Genomic DNA, 19790 nt, shown 5'->3' on the forward strand with positions numbered 1-19790 from the left:
GCCTTTTTCAGGAATCTTTGATAAATAAAAAGTTAAAAAGAACAGCATTTATTCAGAATATAACTTTTTGTTTGCATAATTATATGTATGTATAATTATGTAATTTATAATATTTTTTGTTTGCTTTATATTTCAGTGCCTGTTACATAATGTTGATAATTAATTATATGATAATGGTAATAATTATGTTGTATAAAACAGCAGTGTTGTCAAAAGTACCGACCACAATATCATTTGGTACTGTAATTTTAAAAACATCCATTTTCCGCTAATATTTGTGCCAATCACCATTCATAGCCAATCACAGTCATATCTGTTCTCAAATCTTAGCGGGAAATGGACCTTTTTAAAATTGCAGCACCGACTGGTGCATTTGACAACACTATAAAACAGTATAATACAATGTAGTAATACAAACGAAAAAAAACAGTTAGTATGAATTAGTATGACCCAAAAATGAAACTTCTGTCCTTAATTTCTCACCTTTATGTCGTTCCAAACCCGTAAGACCTTCATTCATCTTCGGAACACAAATTAAGATATTTTTGATGAAATTTGAGAACTTCTGAGCCTGCGTTCACAGTAACGCAACTACCATGAAGACGTATTCTTGTAGCTTCACAACATTATAGAACCATAGATGTCACATGGACTGTTTTAATGATATCCTTACTACTTTTATGGGTCTTGAACGTGGTAGTTGTGTTGCTGTCTATGCAGGGTCAGAAAGCTCTCAGATTTCATCAAAAATATCTTAATTTGTGCTTTGAAGATGAACGAAGGTCTTACTGGTTTGGAACAACATGGGGGTGAGTGATTGACAGAATTTTTTTTTCCTTTAAGTATAATGTAAAGTTCAATGGTTAATTCTTGCAGATGACCAGTCAAGTAAAAGCATGTTCAGTATATCTGTTTTTTTTAAACTTTTGAAGTGGTGAGTTTGCCGTTTCATATTTGTCTTTTCTTTATTGTCTTTTCAGGATCTGGAGCTGGTGGAAAGGCTCAACACCAGCTTGGCCTTCTTCCTCAATGACCTTCTGTCAGTCATGGATAGAGGCTTTGTCTTCTCTCTCATTAAAACCTACTGGAAACAGGTACCTTGCAATTGAGCTCCAAACATGTTATGCTTTTTACACGTTGTCTTTTCTGACGACCTTCTATTCCTCCTGTTCCCAGGTGTCCACCAAACTCTATGCACTACAGAACCCCACTCTAGAGTCTCTGAGACTAGACTTCCTGAGGATCATCTGTAGCCATGAACACTACGTCACTCTAAACCTGCCCTTCAGTCTACTTACACCCCCAGCTTCCCCCTCTCCTTCGGTCTCCTCTGCCACCTCTCAGGTATGAACACTGAGAACTGAGAAAGATCAACTCTAACTCCAAAATAAACCAGAATTGATAGTTATGAAAACCTCCCAATTTTTTTTGTTCATGTTTCTCATTGTCTCCCTACCAGAGTTCTGGTTTCTCTACCCATGTGCAGGACCAAAAGATTGCCAACATGTTTGAGCTGTCTGTGCCATTCAGAGAGCAGCATTACCTCGCTGGTCTGGTTCTGACAGAGCTAGCTGTAATACTCGACCCTGAGGCTGATGGTTCATTACCTTGGTGTGTGCCCTATTTTCATTCCTAACTCTTTAAAAACTACATTTTATGACTTTTGTTATTTTAATATATTTAAAAATATGTAATATATTCATCATTTAAGTTAAAGGGATAGTTCACCCAAAATTTAAACAATTCTATTATTAATTACCCTAATGTCGTTCCAAACCCCACAAGACCTTCGTTCATCTTTGGAACACAAATTAAGATATTTTTAATGAAATCCGAGAGCTTTCTGACTCTGCATAGACAGCAAAGTAACTACCACGTTCAAGGCTTAGAAAGCCAGTTGTGTTGCTTACAGGTTTGGAACGACATGAGTAATTAATTAGTATTTTAATGATTTATTTTAATTAATCACAACACTTATTTAGTATTTTAATTATTTATAACATGTCAGATATGTAATTTTACTCTCTCTGCTCTTGCTATAGGATGTTTGGTCTTCATAAGAAGGTCATCAGCGTGGTTCATAATCTGCTGTCCAGTCATGACTCGGACCCACGTTATGCTGACCCTGAGGTCAAAGCCAGAGTTGCCCTGCTCTACCTACCGCTCATAGGCATCGTGATGGAAACCCTTCCCCAGCTCCATGATTTCACCGGTATGTTCATAGATTTTTGTATCCTGCTCATGCTGTATTGTAAATATGTCTTGTAATAACAACATCCACCCATGTTGCTGTTTTTACCATCACAGAATCCCATAATCAGTGGGGGCGTCCTGGTGGTCCAGGTACGGAGGAGCAGGAAGCTGAGGGGAACAGTATGATCAGCCAGACTGTTGCGATGGCAATTGCAGGGACCTCTGTGCCACAGATGTCACGGCCTAGTAGTTTTCTGCTCAATCCACAGGTATCCTCACGGTTCTTTAAAGGAAAGTAGCTCACCAAAAATAAAAATTTGATGTTCATCTGCTTACCCCCAGGGCAATCAAGATGTAGGTGACTTTGTATCTTCAGTAGAACACAAACAAAGATTTTTAACTCAAACCGTTGAGTTAAGTCATGTAATGGCAGTCAATGGGACCCATGGCTTTGAGAGTCAAAAAAACATACACAGACAAAACCAAATTAAACCCTGCTGCTAATGACAATATATTGAGGTCTTAAGATATGAAACAATCGCTGTGTGCATGAAACTGAATAGTATTTATATAAATTTTTTTTTTTTTTTAACCTCTGATCCACCTTAATGTCCAGTTGTCCTCAGAGCATGACGCGTCAACGTGCTCTGGCATAGACGCATGCACGGAAGCAATCTGTCGCGCATATACTTCACTCATTGTTTACACAGGTCAGAGAAATTGTGGGTATGTTGCCTATTCAGAATGGTAATTAATTGTGCTTATCCTGATTGTTGCGACGATTAAAAACGAATAGATTACATTTGCTTGCGCAAACTCATCCGGGAGTGTTGATTTTTCACCGTCTCCCAACTTTTGAGACTGATCGATTGAAGTTATAGTTGCTCTTCAGCTGGATATCAACACACCCATGAAGTTACTAAAAGTGTGGAGGGTCTGCAGCCATCATTTTTCCCCTAATGATTTTAGAGACCCAGAGGGGGATAAAGTAATACTGAAATCATCAGCTGTGCCTATGGTTTTTTCAAAATGAACTGAGGTCTTGGATGCCCTGGGGGTAAGCTGGTAAACATCAAATTTTCATTTTTGGGTGACCTATTCCTTTAAGAGATGGTTTTTAATGGATGGTTCACCCCAAAATGAAAATTACCACAAGATTTACTCACCCTTAAGCCATCCTAGGTGTATATGACTTTCTTTTTTCAGACGAATATTCAGAATTCTTCTGAATAAAAAATAGATTGCACAAAATAGATTATAGAAAATTAGACCCAAGCAAAGTTATACAACGAAAAAGCAAGAAAAAGGAGAATACCTGTTCTTTACTGAAATCTATACACCTTGTTTCTCTAGGCCACCCGTCAGCATGGTTCATTCTCAGCTGAGTCCAGTCGTAGTCTGCTCATCTGCCTGCTGTGGGTGCTGAAGAATGCAGATGAGATGGTGCTTCAGAAATGGTTCACTGACCTGTCTGTCTCCCAGCTCAATCGTCTGTTGGACCTGCTCTACCTCTGTGTCTCCTGCTTCGAATACAAGGTGTGAAAAAACTTCATATGCATCCACAGCGCTTTTGGATCTCTTAGTAACACTGTATCTGTATCTGTTGTCTCTTTCGTATCTGCAATATTTATTTCTATTTATCGCTAAAGAAAGAAAATCTGCTCAGCTATGTTCTTTTACTAACCAAGTGAAATTAATTAATGTTTGTGTGTTTCTATCCATCCATTTCATACAAAAAGGCCCATTTTTTGTTCATGCAGGGCAAAAAGGCATTTGAACGTATGAACAGTTTAACCTTTAAGAAATCCAAAGACATGAAGGCCAAGCTGGAAGAAGCCATCCTAGGCAGTATTGGAGCCAGGCAGGAGATGGTGCGACGGAGCAGAGGACAGCTTGGTTAGTTAAAAATATGTGTATGAACAATATTCTGTTGGACATAACTTGGTTGACGTAACTTGACGTGTGTTGGCCTCTCTCTTTTGTCCTCCACAGAGAGAAGTCCATCAGGCAGTGCTTTTGGCAGCCAGGAGAATCTGCGCTGGAGAAAAGACATGACCCATTGGCGTCAGACCAGTGAAAAAATGGACAAGTATGATTTTATTTCTTTTACATATTTATTAAATTTATTTGTCTTTTTTTTGTTTGTTTAGTGTGAGCCATATTTAAAGTAGGTGAACTTCGATTTCCATTTCAATTATGTAACTTACCTTGGTACGAGTACAAACTTTGTTATCTGGTCATTAGATAAGTCCAGTAGTGGGGGAAAAAGTAATAATAATAATTAATTCATTTTAAATAATATAAAGGCGAAACTGGTATTAATTTAAATAAATAAAAAAGTAATTTTTATTACTTTTAGTTTTAGTTTTATTGTTTTAATTCACATCTCAATTAGCTTTTCTTGTAATTTAGTAATTAGTCTGCCTTAAAGATTTCTTCATGTATTGTCTATGTATTCTATGTGTTCAGATTAAGATAACTGCTTGTTTTCTTCCCATAAAACTATTAATTTTTTGACACTCTTAATAGTATGAGCCATATTTCTCCATATTTATACAGAAACAACCATTAACCATTTGACCTCAAATAACCCCTTTATTTGACCTTGTTCTTTCATGTACTGTGTGTTTAGGGGCCAGAGATCAGTCAGGTATTGTACAGCTGAAGTGTGTTTTGCTTTCAGTGACCCTTGCTTTGCTTCAGACCTGAATTTCAAAGCCCCTCCCCCTCTCGCTTTGGTTCTCCTCTGCTCTACTGGTGCTTGGATTGGTCTGGATGCAGTTATTACTGACCACTGACCAGAATCTGATTCAGACCAATGTGTGTGTGTTTATTTGGGGAGATGGAGTAGGATGCTTGGATTATGTGATTCTGTTGTAACCAGTTTGTTTATAACAAGAGTGCAACATGGCTCTTTAACCAGCCTCTCAGGTCCAAGATTTAGCCAGAAGTGCGATGTGAGTTTTTTTTTTTTTTTTGTTTGTTTGTTTTAATTTAATGCAGTTAACTTAATTTTTACTGTCAAGTATTAACAACTATCTTTACTGTTTTCACACAGTAAATAAAAGATAGTACCATTAGGTTGTTTTAGAAGATTTAAGCTTTACTAATGAACTATGAGAAGTGTATTTATATACTTGTCATATTGCTCTCTTTAATTTCTTTTCCAAGCACATACTGTATTTAATAAGATTTTAATTTGAAGAATTAACATGGTGGCAGTTGTCGCTTGTGAGTTCAGTGGTTCTCAACCTTTATTCCTCTATGATTCCTAATGTTAATGAAACTAATAATGTAATTAAACATTTTTAAAATGATCTAAGGCACATTTTAAAGGAGAAGTTTACTTTAAGAACCAAAATTTACAGATAATGTACTCACCCCCTTGTCATCCAAGTTGTTCGTGTCTTTCTTTCTTCAGTCGTAAAGAAATTTTTTTTCTTGAGGAAAACATTTCAGACTTTTTCTCTGTATAGTGGACTTCAATGGTGTTCGCGAGTTTGAATTTCCAAAATGCAGCTTCAAAGGACTCTAAACGTTCCCAGCCGAGGAAGAAGGGTCTTGTCTAGCAAAACGATTGGTTATTTTCTTTAAAAAAAAAAAAAAAAAAAGTACAATTTATATACTTTTTAACCTAAAATGCTCATCTTGTCTATTCTCTGCATTGTGCATGCGTACTCTTTGAATTCCGGGTCAGTACAGTTAGGGTATGTCGAAAAACTCCCATCTCATTCTCTCCTCCAACTTCAAATCATCCTACATCACTCCAGAAGCACCGACCCAGTGTTTACAAAGTGAGTATGCAAAGGAGGTCAAATGGCCCTTACAAAAAAGGCAAAACAGCGATGTAGGATAATTTTGAAGTTGGTGGAGAAAACGAGATGGGAGTTTTTCAACCTACCCTAACAGTCTTGAACAGGACTGCACAGAGTACACACGCGCATCACAGAGCTAGACAAGACGAGCATGTATAAATTGTACTTATACATAAATAAAATAACAGAAAATAACAGATCGTTTCACTAGATAAGACCCTTCTTCCTCGGCTGGGATTGTTTAGAGCCCTTTGAAACTGCTTTTTGGACGTTCAAACTTAGGGGCACCATTGAAGTCCACTATATGGAGAAAAATCCTGAAATGTTTTCCTCAAAAACATAATTTCTTTATGACTGAAGAAAGAAAGACAAGAACATCTTGGATGACAAGGGCGTGAGTACATCATCTGTAAATGTTTGTTCTGGAGGTGAACTACTTCTTTAACACAATGAATGAGAATGTTTAAGGTCTTGATGAGATGCAGCGTTCGCTGGTGTCATTTAATAGTATTTTTTTTTTTTCCGCAAAGAATTGCCTAGGTTATGTACTACGGTGAAACCTTTTGTTTGTCATTTTGACTTCTACCTAATGAGTGTAGTTTTTTTTTTTTTTTTTTTTTTTTTTTTTTTAAAGGCATAGTTCACCCAAAAATGAAAATTCTGACATTAATTACTCCCCCTCATGTCGTTCCAAATCTGTAAGACCTTCGTTCATCTTGAATTCAAAAATTGAACCAAAAAAACTTTAATTTGTGTTCCAAAGATGAATGAAGGTCTTATGGCTTTGGAACGACATGAGGGTGAGTAATTAATGGCTGAATTTCCATTTTTGGGTGAACTATCCCTTTAACAGAGTAAAAATATATTTTTTTTAGTTAATGCAACTTCATATTTAGTGATTTACAAGATTGTAGCATGCACGCCTTTGAGTTTTCTGAAACCCTTTAATGGGTTGTGGCCCCATAGTTGAGAACCGCTGTTCTTAATTCATTTAGTTATATTGAAACCTTTTGCTGGTGGTTATTGTTTAATGTGACTGAATAACAGGCCTGATCTGCTCTCATAACCCTCTATCATCATTTGACTCCCTTTTTCAAAGGGCCAAGTGCCTGGCCGTGTGGGTGCTTCCGTACATTCAACACTTTTCAAACAAATCCTATTCAGCGGCCCACCCATATGGAAATCAAATTAATATGGGCCCTTTTAAAATGCTACTCTAGCTCCTGGAGCCCCTGTGTGCAAACTGATTTTTGGTATTAAGTTGCCTTTAAAATAAACTTTTAGGTAGCATTTAGCTTGGAAAAAAAAAAGGATTGCACAATGTAATTACACAGTGAACCTCCAGGTGCAGAGTTGCAGTTTAACAATACAGTATTATGCTACATTTTCAGAAACCTTTTAACAACAGACCACCCTCTCTGCTTCTAACAATAATCAGGCAAGTCTGTGACAGGGCCATGGCTCTCTACTTCCCTATAAAGGGTTATGATACAGCTGTTTGTATGTGGCCTCTTTTGAATGAATCGTGTACCATACAGGTTTAAGGGAATCCCACTGCACAATGGGAGAAGCCAGGAGCCCTTCTTAGTTAGGTTTGTAAGCTCACTAGGATATGCTTACACATTTACAGTTCATGTGAATTGTTAAACCTCTTATAAATGATTAGGTCGAACTCAGACCTATGAAGATTAGGTTATAGAACTTAATTTGATGTTTGTTTTAAATTATTTAAATATTCAGTGCATTAAATATTCTATTATTGTTAATTTATTTAATATTATTTTAAATATAATATATCAATGTAAGTGAAAGTTCAAGTATATATTTTACAAAAAGTATTTGTAGATATTTAAATAATGTGTTTTTATAATATTTATTTATATATTTTATTTAAACATTTGGTTTTAATATTTTAATATGAATGATTGTTGTTATTATTATTATTATTATTGTTATTATTATCGTCATCAAAAGTTTGTCCATAGGAACTGTACAGATTAGATCTTACTTATTCATTTGTAACTATTGACTGCATTTGTTATGAATAATAATAATAATAATAATAATAATAATTATTATTATTATTATTATTATTATTGTTATTACTATTAATGTGTAAAGACACACACACTCTATAATATTTAGATATTTGTTTTTTATTAATTTAAATATTCAGTACATTAAATAGTTTATTATTTTTTATTTTATTTTATTATGTCAATATAAGTGAAAGTTCAAGTATATATTTTACATTAAAAATGTTTTTATAGATTTTGAAGTGTTTTTGTAATATTTTTTTATTTATATATTTTTATTTAAATATTTGGTTTTAATGTGCAAATATTTATTATTATTATTATTATTATTATTATTATTATTATTATTATTTTCAAAATGTAAAGTTTAAGTCCATAGGTAAAACTTCTGGTCATTACTGTAAAGATTTTAACTTACCTATTCAGTTGTAACAATTTACTGCATTTATTATAATAATAATAATAATAATAATAATAATAATAATAATTACTATTTACTATTATTAATTACTGTGTGTAAAGACACACACTATATATATATATATATATATATATATATATATATATATATATATATATATATATATATGCAATATTTAGATATTTGTTTTTAATATCTTAAATATTCAGTACATCAAAATTTGTATTATTGTTTTATTTCATTTTATTTTAAAGATGATGTCAATATAAGTGAAAGTTCAATATATATTTTACAGATTAAAACTAAAAATAGATTTATAGATTTATTATTATTATTATTATTATTATTATTATTATTATTATTATTATTATTATTATCAAAATGTAAAATTTAAGTCCATAGGTAAAAATTCTGGTCAGTACTGTACAGATTATAACTTATTTATCCATTTGTAACTATTTACTGCATTTATTCTGAATAATAATAACAATAATAATAATAATATATTTTTTCTTTTCTTTCAAAAAGCATAAAGATTAAATCTATGTTATTCAAAGTTTGGGTTAACATTGTACTAATTTTACAACAAAGACAAGGACAAAAACATACTAAACGATGTACAAATGGATCATAACATTTGGTCTGTATGCAGAGGATGCCCTTCTTCTGTATACACTCACTTGAATGCTTGTGTGGAGATTGCTGTGGCATTCAAGGATCCGCTTGCTGTTGTACCTGCCATATTGCACCATTCTAAACATTCATTACCCCATTGTTTGTCAGGACCAGGGCTGAGCTGGAGCATGAAGCAATTATTGATGGCAACCTGGCAACTGAAGCTAATCTCATCATATTGGATACGCTAGAAATAATAGTTCAGGTAATGATCTCAACTACTATCAATAACTCTCAATATTTTAACACCGAAGACATTTATTGTAACTATTATGGTTCCTCTATGTGCTATGTAGACCGTGTCAGTGACAGAGTCCAAAGAAAGCATTCTGGGAGGGGTTCTGAAGGTCCTGCTACACAGCATGGCATGTAATCAAAGTGCCCTATATTTGCAACACTGCTTTGCTACACAGAGAGCTCTCGTGTCGAAGGTGAGTGAACGCTGATCAGGTCAGAATTTTCTATTGAGTTTGTATTGACTGATTTAGCTCCAGCTGATCTATGCAATTTCGCTTGGTGATTACATGAAATACAGTACCTTTTATTTTTGAAGTGTGATGTTTTGTGGCATAGTGTATAAGTCTTAATGTGTGTTTTAGTTTCCAGAGCTGCTGTTTGAGGAGGAGACAGAGCAGTGTGCTGACCTGTGCCTGCGGCTCTTGAGGAACTGTAGCAGTAGCATTGGCACCATCAGAGCCCACGCCAGCGCCTCCCTCTACCTCCTCATGAGACAGAACTTTGAGATTGGAAATGTGAGAAACACTTAAACGCAATTTGTCATAAACATTATAAATATTAGTAGATTGTTTGCACTCCTCTCAGTTCTGTACCACAGTACCACATGTACATATGACCAAATGTGCCCCTTATTTTTTTTTATTATATTATTTTATACACTACCATTTAAAAGTTTACCAGAAAGAAAAAAAATATTCTTGTGATAAGGAAGCTGAAATTTCAGCAGCCATTACTCCAGTCTTAAGTGTCACATGACCCTTCAGAAATCATTTTAATTAGTGCCCTATGATTTCCACAATGGAAAACGTGTATGGAATCGCGAATCCACTCATAAAAATTTTATTTACATTAAAACGTAGAATGTCATGGAATTTGTCAAATTTTGGATGAATAGATCCAAATTTGGTCAGTACACTTAAAACATGGTATGGACTAGTGTCTATGAATATTAAGCAGCAAAAATACAATTTAAATATGAAGTATGCATGTTCTGCACATCTCTGTGTAAATGAATGACGCGGTTTCATTTACTACACACATACTGAAGCGCGTGACACTTGCGGTGTTTTGTCGAGTACATGGACATAATGTCTAGAACTGCTCTGAGAGGAACATTTTACCATTTCTTTTAAAAAAAAACATTGTCATATCACATAAAAACAGAAACTTAAAGGTCATTACGGCAACCCGTCAAAATAAAAGTTTGGTTTAACTGGAACAGAAAATAAAGTTTGGTTTAACCTGACAGAAATATATTGCTTAATGTAATGCTACTACTACTACACTGTAAAAAAAAATAAAAAAAAAAAATAAAAAAATAACAACACAATTTATTGAGTTAACTTAAAATAATTTGTTACTCTGCTGCCTTAAAAATTTTAAGTTCAGTCAACTCAAATAAGTTTAGTCAACTTGAAATGTACTAAGTGACAACTTAGATATATAAGTTGACTAAACAAAAAAAATTGGTTTGTTAAACTTAAAAGCTGAGCTTGTTACCCAGCTGCCTTAAAATTGTCAGTTGAATGAACTCAAATGTCTAAGTTATCACTTAGTACAAATTAACATTTCAAGTTAATTGAAGTGACTGAACTTAAAATTTTAAGGTAGCCGGGTAACAAATTATTTTAGGTTGACTCAACAAATTGTTTTTTACGGTGTACTACTACTGAAATTATTATTAAAACATTATATTTACCATAAAAAATATTTACCAGAATTTATCTACCAGAAAAATGTAAATACACAACATAATATTTCTGAAAAAAAAAAAAAAAATGAACACATAAATACATACTATAACATAGTAAATTATTTTTTTATAATATCAATTAAATAGAGATGCTTTTGATTATGAAAATTTAATTAAACCATTAAAATGGAATACAGATAATGAATGAAAAACACATAACTTAGTAAAAATAAAACAAAATAAAATACAAAAATAATAGTAATTTTATTTTATTTTTTAATTTTTGTTTAAGTTTAATGAAGTAAAAATGTTAAATAGAATCCAGAAAAAATTAAACTAAAAAGGAATTCGGAAAATATAAAACGGAATTTGGGGAAAAAAACTAATTGATTCCCTAGGGCCCTAATTTTAATATGCTGATTTGGTGATGAAGAGTAATTTATTTTTTCTATTAATGTACAGCTTAATATTTTTGAAAACTGTTTATTCAGGAAGAATAGAAAGCTCAGCAGAACAGCATTTACTTGAAATATAAATATTTTGTAACATTATAAATGTCATAACTGTCACTTTTGATAGATGTAATGCATCCTTGCTGAATAAAAGTAATATTTCACTTCAAAAAAGAAAATAAAACAAATTGAACAGTAGTGAAAATTTATAAAATATTATGTATGTACATACATATGTATTATTTATAAAGAAATTGACCCTTATGACTGGTTTTGTGGTCCAGAGTCGCATGTATTATTAATATATACTGTATATGTTTATTACTCAAATTTTTAAAATACTATTTAGTCTGTTTATATGTGAAGAGCTTTATCTTATGTTTGTTTGTTCTCTTTCCTGCAGAACTTTGCACGAGTGAAAATGCAGGTGACCATGTCTCTTTCGTCTCTGGTGGGTACGTCCCAGAACTTCAATGAGGAGTTTCTGCGGCGTTCACTCAAGACCATCCTCACATATGCAGAAGAGGACCTAGAGCTCAGAGAAACCACCTTTCCTGACCAGGTGAGGCTCGTAAATCTATTTCTACTATCCATTTACTAATTCCTCACACAAAACACTGATTTTGTCTCTGATTTCAGGTTCAAGATCTGGTGTTTAACCTGCACATGATTCTTTCGGACACAGTAAAAATGAAGGAACATCAAGAAGATCCAGAGATGCTAATTGATCTGATGTACAGGTACTGTTTCTTAAATTGCTATGATATTCAGTCCACTATTATTTGACATAATGTTGACCTAGCATGTAAAGTAGCTACTTAGCCCATAATTTTGACATACACACTATTTATGCATGTGAAGACTAGATTGATGGAGAAAATTTTGCTTCACAGGAACAAATTTTATTTAATATATATTAAATAGAAAATGTTATTTTTAATTTAAATTTTACTGCCCCATTTTTACTGTATTTCTCAAGACAAATGTCTCCGTTCTGTTATGTAGGATTGCTAAAGGCTACCAGACATCCCCGGATCTACGATTGACCTGGTTGCAAAATATGGCTGGGAAGCACTCTGAGAGGAATAATCATGCAGAGGCAGCCCAGTGCTTAGTACACAGCGCCGCCCTGGTGGCCGAGTACCTCAGCATGCTGGAGGACCGCAAGTACCTGCCTGTGGGCTGTGTCACCTTTCAGGTTCTTGCCGCACCCTGTGACACAGATAATGTGTTTGTCATTGACTTTTTAATTATAATGTATTAATGAGATCTTTTTCACACTACAGAACATTTCCTCTAATGTGCTGGAAGAATCTGCTGTGTCAGATGACGTGGTGTCACCAGACGAGGAGGGCATCTGCTCCGGGAAGTACTTCACTGAGGCAGGCTTAGTTGGGCTGCTGGAACAGGCTGCAGCCTCCTTTTCTATGGTGCGTTATTTTATTTACTATGTGGTTTAAGACCTCTACTGTGATACTATGACACTGTCATACATTCTGCTACATTCTGTTTGTTTTAAAGGAATAGTTTACCCAAAAATACTTACCTTCAGGCTTTCCGAGATGTAGATACGTTTGTTTCCTAATTGTTTAAGATTTGGAGAAATTTAGCATTACATCATCTGCTCACCAATAGATCCTCTGCAGTCAATGGGTGCCGTTAGAATGAGAGTCCAAACATTGCAATAATTCACAAATAACTGACACAACTAATCGACAGTCCATCAAATAATGTCTTGTGAAGTGAAAATCTGTGTTTGTATCAAAATTCACCTTTTACAAGTCAAACCATTGTCTTAAAAATAGTCCTCAATCCATTATATTGCTTTCTCCACTGAAGAAAGGTGTCAGGAGAGAAATGTGCACAGATCATACTGCATTTACAAGGGAAAACAGCCCAGAACAATTCTAAACAAACAAGTTTGTTGGTTGATTTTGATGTGAGAGGACAACAGGGGATGGACTTTTTCAGTGGAGGTAGTGTTATTATGGATTGTGGACTGATATTTTGGCCAAAAGCAACAGTTTAAATTTAAAATGCATTAATGATGGATTAGTTTTTTTTTTACAAACATGCTGTTTTGTTTTTCAAGACATTAATTGATGACCTGGAGTTATGTATGTTACTTGTGGATTATTGTGATGTTTTTATCAGTTGTTTGGACTGAGCTAAATTTCTCAAAATATGCTCCAATTAAGAACAAACTCACCTACATCTTGGAGGGTGAGTAAATTTTTAGCAAATTGTAATTTTTGGGTAAACTATTATTAATTATTATTATTGTTGTTGTTGTTGTTGTTGTTATTATTAAATAATTATCTAATTTAGTAATTAGCTTATTTGCATTTTGGTTTTAAAAACTTCCAGTCAAACGTTTTTAAGATTTTAATGTTTTTTTTTTTTTTGTTGTTTTTTTTTTTTTTTTTTTTTAAGTCTCTTTTGCTCACCAAGCCTGCATTTATTTGATCCAAAGTACAGCAAAAACAGTACAGTTCTACTATTTTAAATAACTGTTTTCTATTTGAATATATTTTAAAATATAATTTATTCCTTTCATTTCAAAGCTGAATTTTTAGCATCCTTACTCCAGTCACATGATCCTTCAGAAATCATTATAATATTCTGATTTGCTGCTCAAAAAACATTATTATTATTATTATTATTATTATTATTAGGTGAACAGGTCAGTACAATTTTTTTCAGGTTTCTTTGAATAGAAAGTTCAGAAGAATTTATCTTAAGCATTTATCTGAAATGGAAATCTTTTATAACATTATAAATGTCTTTATCATCACATGATAAAGTTTAATCAGTTTAAAGCAGCATTGCTAAATGAAAGTATTAATGTACATAATTTCTTCAAAAAAATAAACTTTTGGATGGTATAGGGTATAATAAAAACAAAAGCTTTTTATTACAGATAAATGCTGATTTATCAAAGAATCCTGAAAAAACAAACAAACAAAAAAACATTGAAACCTTACTGTTCAAAAACTTTTGACTGCTAGTGTATATATAAGTGTTCAGGTTTGTATTAAATATTTGTGTATTTTTGTATTTATTTATTTTGAATACTAAATAAATAGTTATAATAAATAGTACATATTGTGCAAAATAAAAATGTACATTTCAGGAAACTAACATGCAATCTTTTAACTGTATTACATCATTGTTTTATACTGGTCATGAGTCACGCTTATCGATATTTGTCTCCAGGCCGGTATGTACGAAGCAGTGAACGAAGTCTACAAGGTGCTCATCCCTATTCACGAGGCCAACAGGGATGCCAAGAAACTAGCCACTATTCATGGTAAACTTCAGGAAGCCTTTGGCAAAATCGTACACCAGGTAAATGTTTCTATTAAAAAGGTGGTTATGCTCTGTTTGAGACAACAGGACTTTGTATTATTGCCCTAGTAGAACAAAGCAACAACCTGCCTGATGTCTTACTTGGCAGCATTTTGCTTGTGTATACACGTCGACGTGATTTATGTGTGACATGTGCAAGAGACTTTGCGTTATTGAGACTGCATGGCTATATTTATCTCTTATTTAAACTGTGACTGTGAGGTGCTGTGAATGTGAGCTTTGTGTAGTGAGTTTTCCTGGGCATTATGAATAGTATTCACACTGAGAAAAAAAAAAACCTTTATAAAAATGATAAATTCCCCTTATAAATTTCTTTGAATAGAAAGTAAATAAATAAATAAATACTTACTGTCCCCAAACTTTTGAACGGTAGTGTATGGATTTGCAGAAACGTGTCTTTCCCATAATGCTTTGCAGTCAGTGAGTCTGTGCTTTTGAAGGGGGTGATTGTGACCTGCGTATGTTGATTTGTGCTGTATTCTCTCTGTTATACAGAGCACAGGCTGGGAGGTAGGTGCTGAACTTCATGGTTAATGCTTGGCCCATACGTGCAAGCTGTGGGCATTTATCATGACTCTCTTTGCTGTGAATTTGACCCATTAACCTTTTTTTATGGACGTTTTCATTTCTTCGTCCATCCCTCCATCTCTCTTTTTCCGTGGGACTGCTGTCAGTGGTGTGTGGGCAGCAGCGTCCCTCTTCCTCTTCTCGTGTTCCTCTCTTTCCCCTCTCTTTCTTAAGGAGAAACAATGTTAACATTGTCATTTTTGACAGGCCATGCATGGGAGCCGCTGTGACACTAATGACAGATTTATTCATGAATGCATCATTTCACTCCCTCATCTGTCTCTCTCACTCTGTTTCATCATTACTGCAATTTATGTCTTCTTATCATGTCTCAAAAGCACAGGGTTCGATTTATGCGAGATGTTTGGGTAACCTTGAAGGACTGGTTTGACCAAAAATGAAAGTTCAATCATATTTTACTCACCCTCATGTCGTTCCAAATGTGTAGGACTTTCTTGTTCTATATAAGAAATAATATAGTGACAGAATCATGAAGTAAAAGTAAATTAGTCCGATTTGTAAATAACTAAGTACATTGTGCAAACTTGAAGTCATTGCAAAGATAGCATCAGTCTTCATTTATTTTCATTATAGAGTGCAACAGTCGTGTTCCGGGAAGTACAATCCCAATGGTTTTCTCCACAGGAGAATTGTTTTTTAATGACAACTTACTGTGAGCTCAGAGGTTGCCAATGGATGCCATATGCTTTTGTTAAAGTCATTAGTTCACATTATTTCAACATTTTTTAACAGATGAATTTCTGGTGTTAAAAAAAAAAAGAAACAATGCAAATGACGTAACAGAGTTAGCCTCCCAATGCTCTTAAATATTCATATTTAGAACTATGTGGAACTATGGAAGCCTGTTTCCACCACTGAATTAAACTTTTTTTTTTTTTAGAATTGTGAGATATAAACTTGCAATTACGAGTTATAAAGTCAGAATTAGGAGATATAATTGTATAATTCTGACTTTTTTTCTCTCAAAATTGCACAATATAAACTCACAACTGTGAGAAATGAAGTCAGAATTGAAAGATAAAAACTTTTTTGACATATCGCAAATGCGAATTTATATCTATGCAATTTTTTTTCCATGCAATTTTGACTTTTTTATCCTCTCTGAATTGTAAGATGTGAGCTCGCAAATGTAAGTTATAAATTCTAATTTTGAGAAATAAACTCGCAATTGTTCTTATGCACTTTTTCCTCAGAATTGTAAAATGTGAACTTGCAATAAATTGCGAGTTATAAATTCCAATTTTGTGAGGAAAAAAGACTGATACGTTGTCAGAATTGTGAGTTTATATCTAACAATTCTGACTTAACGCGCAATTGCGAAATATAAACTAACAATCCTAAGAAATAAACACAATTCTGAAGAAAAGTCACAATTGAGAAAAAAAGAATTGAGTGTATTCTGAGTTTTTTTTGCAGTTCTTACTTTTTTTCCTCAGAATTGTAAGATGTGAACTCGCAATTGCGAGTTAGAAATTCCAGTTTTGAGGGGAAAAAAGACTATGTTCTCAGAATTGTGAGTTTATATCTAACAATTCTGACTTAACACGCAATTGCGAGACATAAACTCATAATTCTGAGAAATAAACTTACAATTCTGAAGAAAAGTCACAATTGCAAGATATAAACTCGCAATTCTGAGAAAAAAAGTCTGACTATAACAATGACTATGCAATTCTGACTATAACTCGCAATTGCGAGTTTATATCACGCAATTCTGAGAAAAAAGACAGAATCGCGAGATGTAAACTCGCAAGAAAAAAAATCTGAATTGTGAGATGTAAAGTTGCAATTGCGAGATATAAACTCGCAATTCTGAGAAAAAAGTCTGAATTGAGAGTTTTTATCTCGCAATTGCAAGTTTTTTCAAGCAATTCTGATTTTTTTTTTTTTTTTTCCTTAGAATTGTAAGATGTGAACTCGCAATTACAAGTTATAAATTCCAGTTTTGAGGGGAAAAAAGACTGATACGTTCTTAGAATTGCAAGTTTATATCTAACAATTCTGACTTGCAATTCTGACTTTATATCACCCAATTCTGATAAAAAAATAGATTTGTGGGTTTATATCTCACAATTGTAAGAAAAAAAAGACAGAATTGTGAGATGTAAATACACTTGCAAGAAAAAATTCAGAATTGTTTGCATCTCGCTATTCTAACTTTATTTCTCAGAATTGCGTTTGTCTCGCAATTCTGATTTTCTAACTCACAATTGCGAGTTTATATCATGCAATTCTGAGAAAAAAGATGTAAACTTGCAATTGTGAGAAAAATGTCAGAATTGTGAAATAAAAGTTTAATTCAGTGGCGGAAATGGGCTTCTATAATATACAGTATGTATTTTGCAATAAATTTTATTGCTTCTATAATGAACAACTTTAAATGAATACATTTATATTTTTCCATTTTTCGTTTGGTTGTCATTCGCAATCTTTAGGATTGTAGTTCTTTTCTTCATAAGTATAAGTGCACAAACCTGTCTATTTGTCCGATTTTCAAGTTTTAATTTCCAGGTTTTTTTTTTTTTACTATTATTATTTATTTATGTATTTATTTCTTCATTTTTCAAATGAAAATTCATAATTTAGTTATTTACCTCGTAGCTGGTAATCACTATTAAATCATTATGGGGGAAAAATTTATGTGAAAATACTTCCGGAGCCAAGGTTGTGGAAAAAGTAACAGAGCACTATTGGGCTTTATATGAAGAAACAGCAACTAGGATAGTCTTGAAAAATCTATCTTTTGTGTTCCACGGAAGAAAGAACATCAAACAGGTCTGGAATGACATGAGTGTGAGTAAACATTGACAGAATTATTACTTTTGGTTTCTATTTAGAAAATCAGCTGACAATAGAAGAAAGGCCAAAATTAGGGTCTGATGTTTTTTAGAGAATATACAGAATTCTTGGTTCTTGGTAAACTATGGTTGTTTTTCCTTTAAAGGGATGTCAAGGAGCTCATCAGTTCATAACATTTACATTCAAAGTGACCTTCTCTTTATATGAGCTTTTATTTCATTGCAAACTAAATCGACCCCTGAGTTCTCATTTACACCAATTTGTTTATACTAGTATTAATTATACTCTATTATTTTATTTTTTGCATGGCAACAACTGAACAAAACCTTCATATTGACACTTACTGCAGCATTACAGCAAGAATGCATTATACTGTCTCTTGACTGTCCCTTTAATAAAGACCCTTTAGTGCACTTTTCCCTGCCTGCTTTTTCCTCATTGCATGTTTATTGTTAAGTTTTAGTCTTTTTGTGTTTGTGTTTTTGTTTTTTTTGGTAAAGTATTGATTTATGGTAGTATTGCTGTTTGTTTTGTGTGTACGTGTTTTGTTAGTCTTTCAAAGAGTTTCCTGGTTTCCTGATTAAAATGTTCTGTTCTCTCCTTTTTTATTTCCCTGGTTGCTGACCCCTCCTCTTCCCACTTTAATTATTGTGTCTTGTGGTAAGTTCATAGTTTGAGGGTTTACTTCCGTAGCATTTATAACTGAAAAAAACATTCGCAATGAACCAGAGAGAGGGTTGAACCATCTCAGACACCTGGTAACCAGTCCCACACACAGTCTGAACTCGGCAGAAAACTCCACAGAGAAATGAAATGTTCACAGTTTACGCATCTTTTACTCCTTACTGTTGATTCATCCAATGTTGACTAATTTTAAAAGACTTACTGATAATTTGTGTGTACACCCTGTTGAACAGCTCTTTATAATATGAACTAAATTACGTAGTTATGGTTTTATTTTTTAATGCTACTTCAACCGTTTACAATACACATATGACGCAAATTAGAGAATTATCATGGAAATTATAATATGTCTTCTTAGACGCTGACTAAAGTCTATTCAGGCTTTTTGTTCTGTTAGCATTATAAGCATCTAAATCTGGGCTGTGTGGTTGGTCTGCTTTGGTTCAGCCCTTATTTATACCTTAATAACACTTCACTTCCTGTGTAGAGCACTCTGACATGTTCCCGGCTCTGTACATATATATCCACCACTTTTTTTTTTTTTTCTTACTGTGCTACTATGGCCTACCCTGTTACTCCAGCACATACTAATTCTATCTGACATTCTATTTCTATTGACATACATGTTTCAGTTTGACGTTCTATAATAGGCTACAGCAGCACGTTTACTTTCTCACGAGGAGCTTGCCACTTACGTTCCGTTCTTTGGAGTACAGTTGTTGACTTACTCTTTAAAGACCTCAGGTTTTCTCTGCTCGACCTCCTGTTATGTCCACCTTTGCTAATACAGTTTTCAGAGAAAGTTCCCACTTTGTTCAGAACCGCTTC

General features: G+C 33.5%; 1 protein-coding gene across 14 annotated transcripts in view; it reads left to right on the forward strand.

Annotated features, from left to right (window-relative positions):
* Positions 1-19790, forward strand: part of dock7 (dedicator of cytokinesis 7) — a 58156-nt gene that overhangs the window by 31056 nt on the left and 7310 nt on the right. For 3 of the 14 annotated variants that reach the window (XM_051113291.1, XM_051113294.1, XM_051113300.1), the window contains 19 exons: positions 981-1094; positions 1177-1344; positions 1460-1611; positions 2043-2212; positions 2308-2462; positions 3547-3729; positions 3933-4089; positions 4186-4282; positions 4826-4843; positions 7547-7600; positions 9249-9345; positions 9437-9571; positions 9740-9892; positions 11926-12084; positions 12162-12262; positions 12528-12720; positions 12809-12952; positions 14739-14870; positions 15387-15401. In XM_051113291.1, the coding sequence (XP_050969248.1) occupies positions 981-1094; positions 1177-1344; positions 1460-1611; positions 2043-2212; positions 2308-2462; positions 3547-3729; positions 3933-4089; positions 4186-4282; positions 4826-4843; positions 7547-7600; positions 9249-9345; positions 9437-9571; positions 9740-9892; positions 11926-12084; positions 12162-12262; positions 12528-12720; positions 12809-12952; positions 14739-14870; positions 15387-15401 (2397 nt within the window). The remainder of the gene's footprint in view (positions 1-980; positions 1095-1176; positions 1345-1459; positions 1612-2042; positions 2213-2307; positions 2463-3546; positions 3730-3932; positions 4090-4185; positions 4283-4825; positions 4844-7546; positions 7601-9248; positions 9346-9436; positions 9572-9739; positions 9893-11925; positions 12085-12161; positions 12263-12527; positions 12721-12808; positions 12953-14738; positions 14871-15386; positions 15402-19790) is intronic. The other 11 variants (XM_051113298.1, XM_051113301.1, XM_051113303.1 and 8 more) reach the window with 7 other exon arrangements.

Source organism: Labeo rohita, chromosome 6, assembly GCF_022985175.1.
Source record: "Labeo rohita strain BAU-BD-2019 chromosome 6, IGBB_LRoh.1.0, whole genome shotgun sequence".
NCBI classification, from domain to species: domain Eukaryota; kingdom Metazoa; phylum Chordata; class Actinopteri; order Cypriniformes; family Cyprinidae; genus Labeo; species Labeo rohita.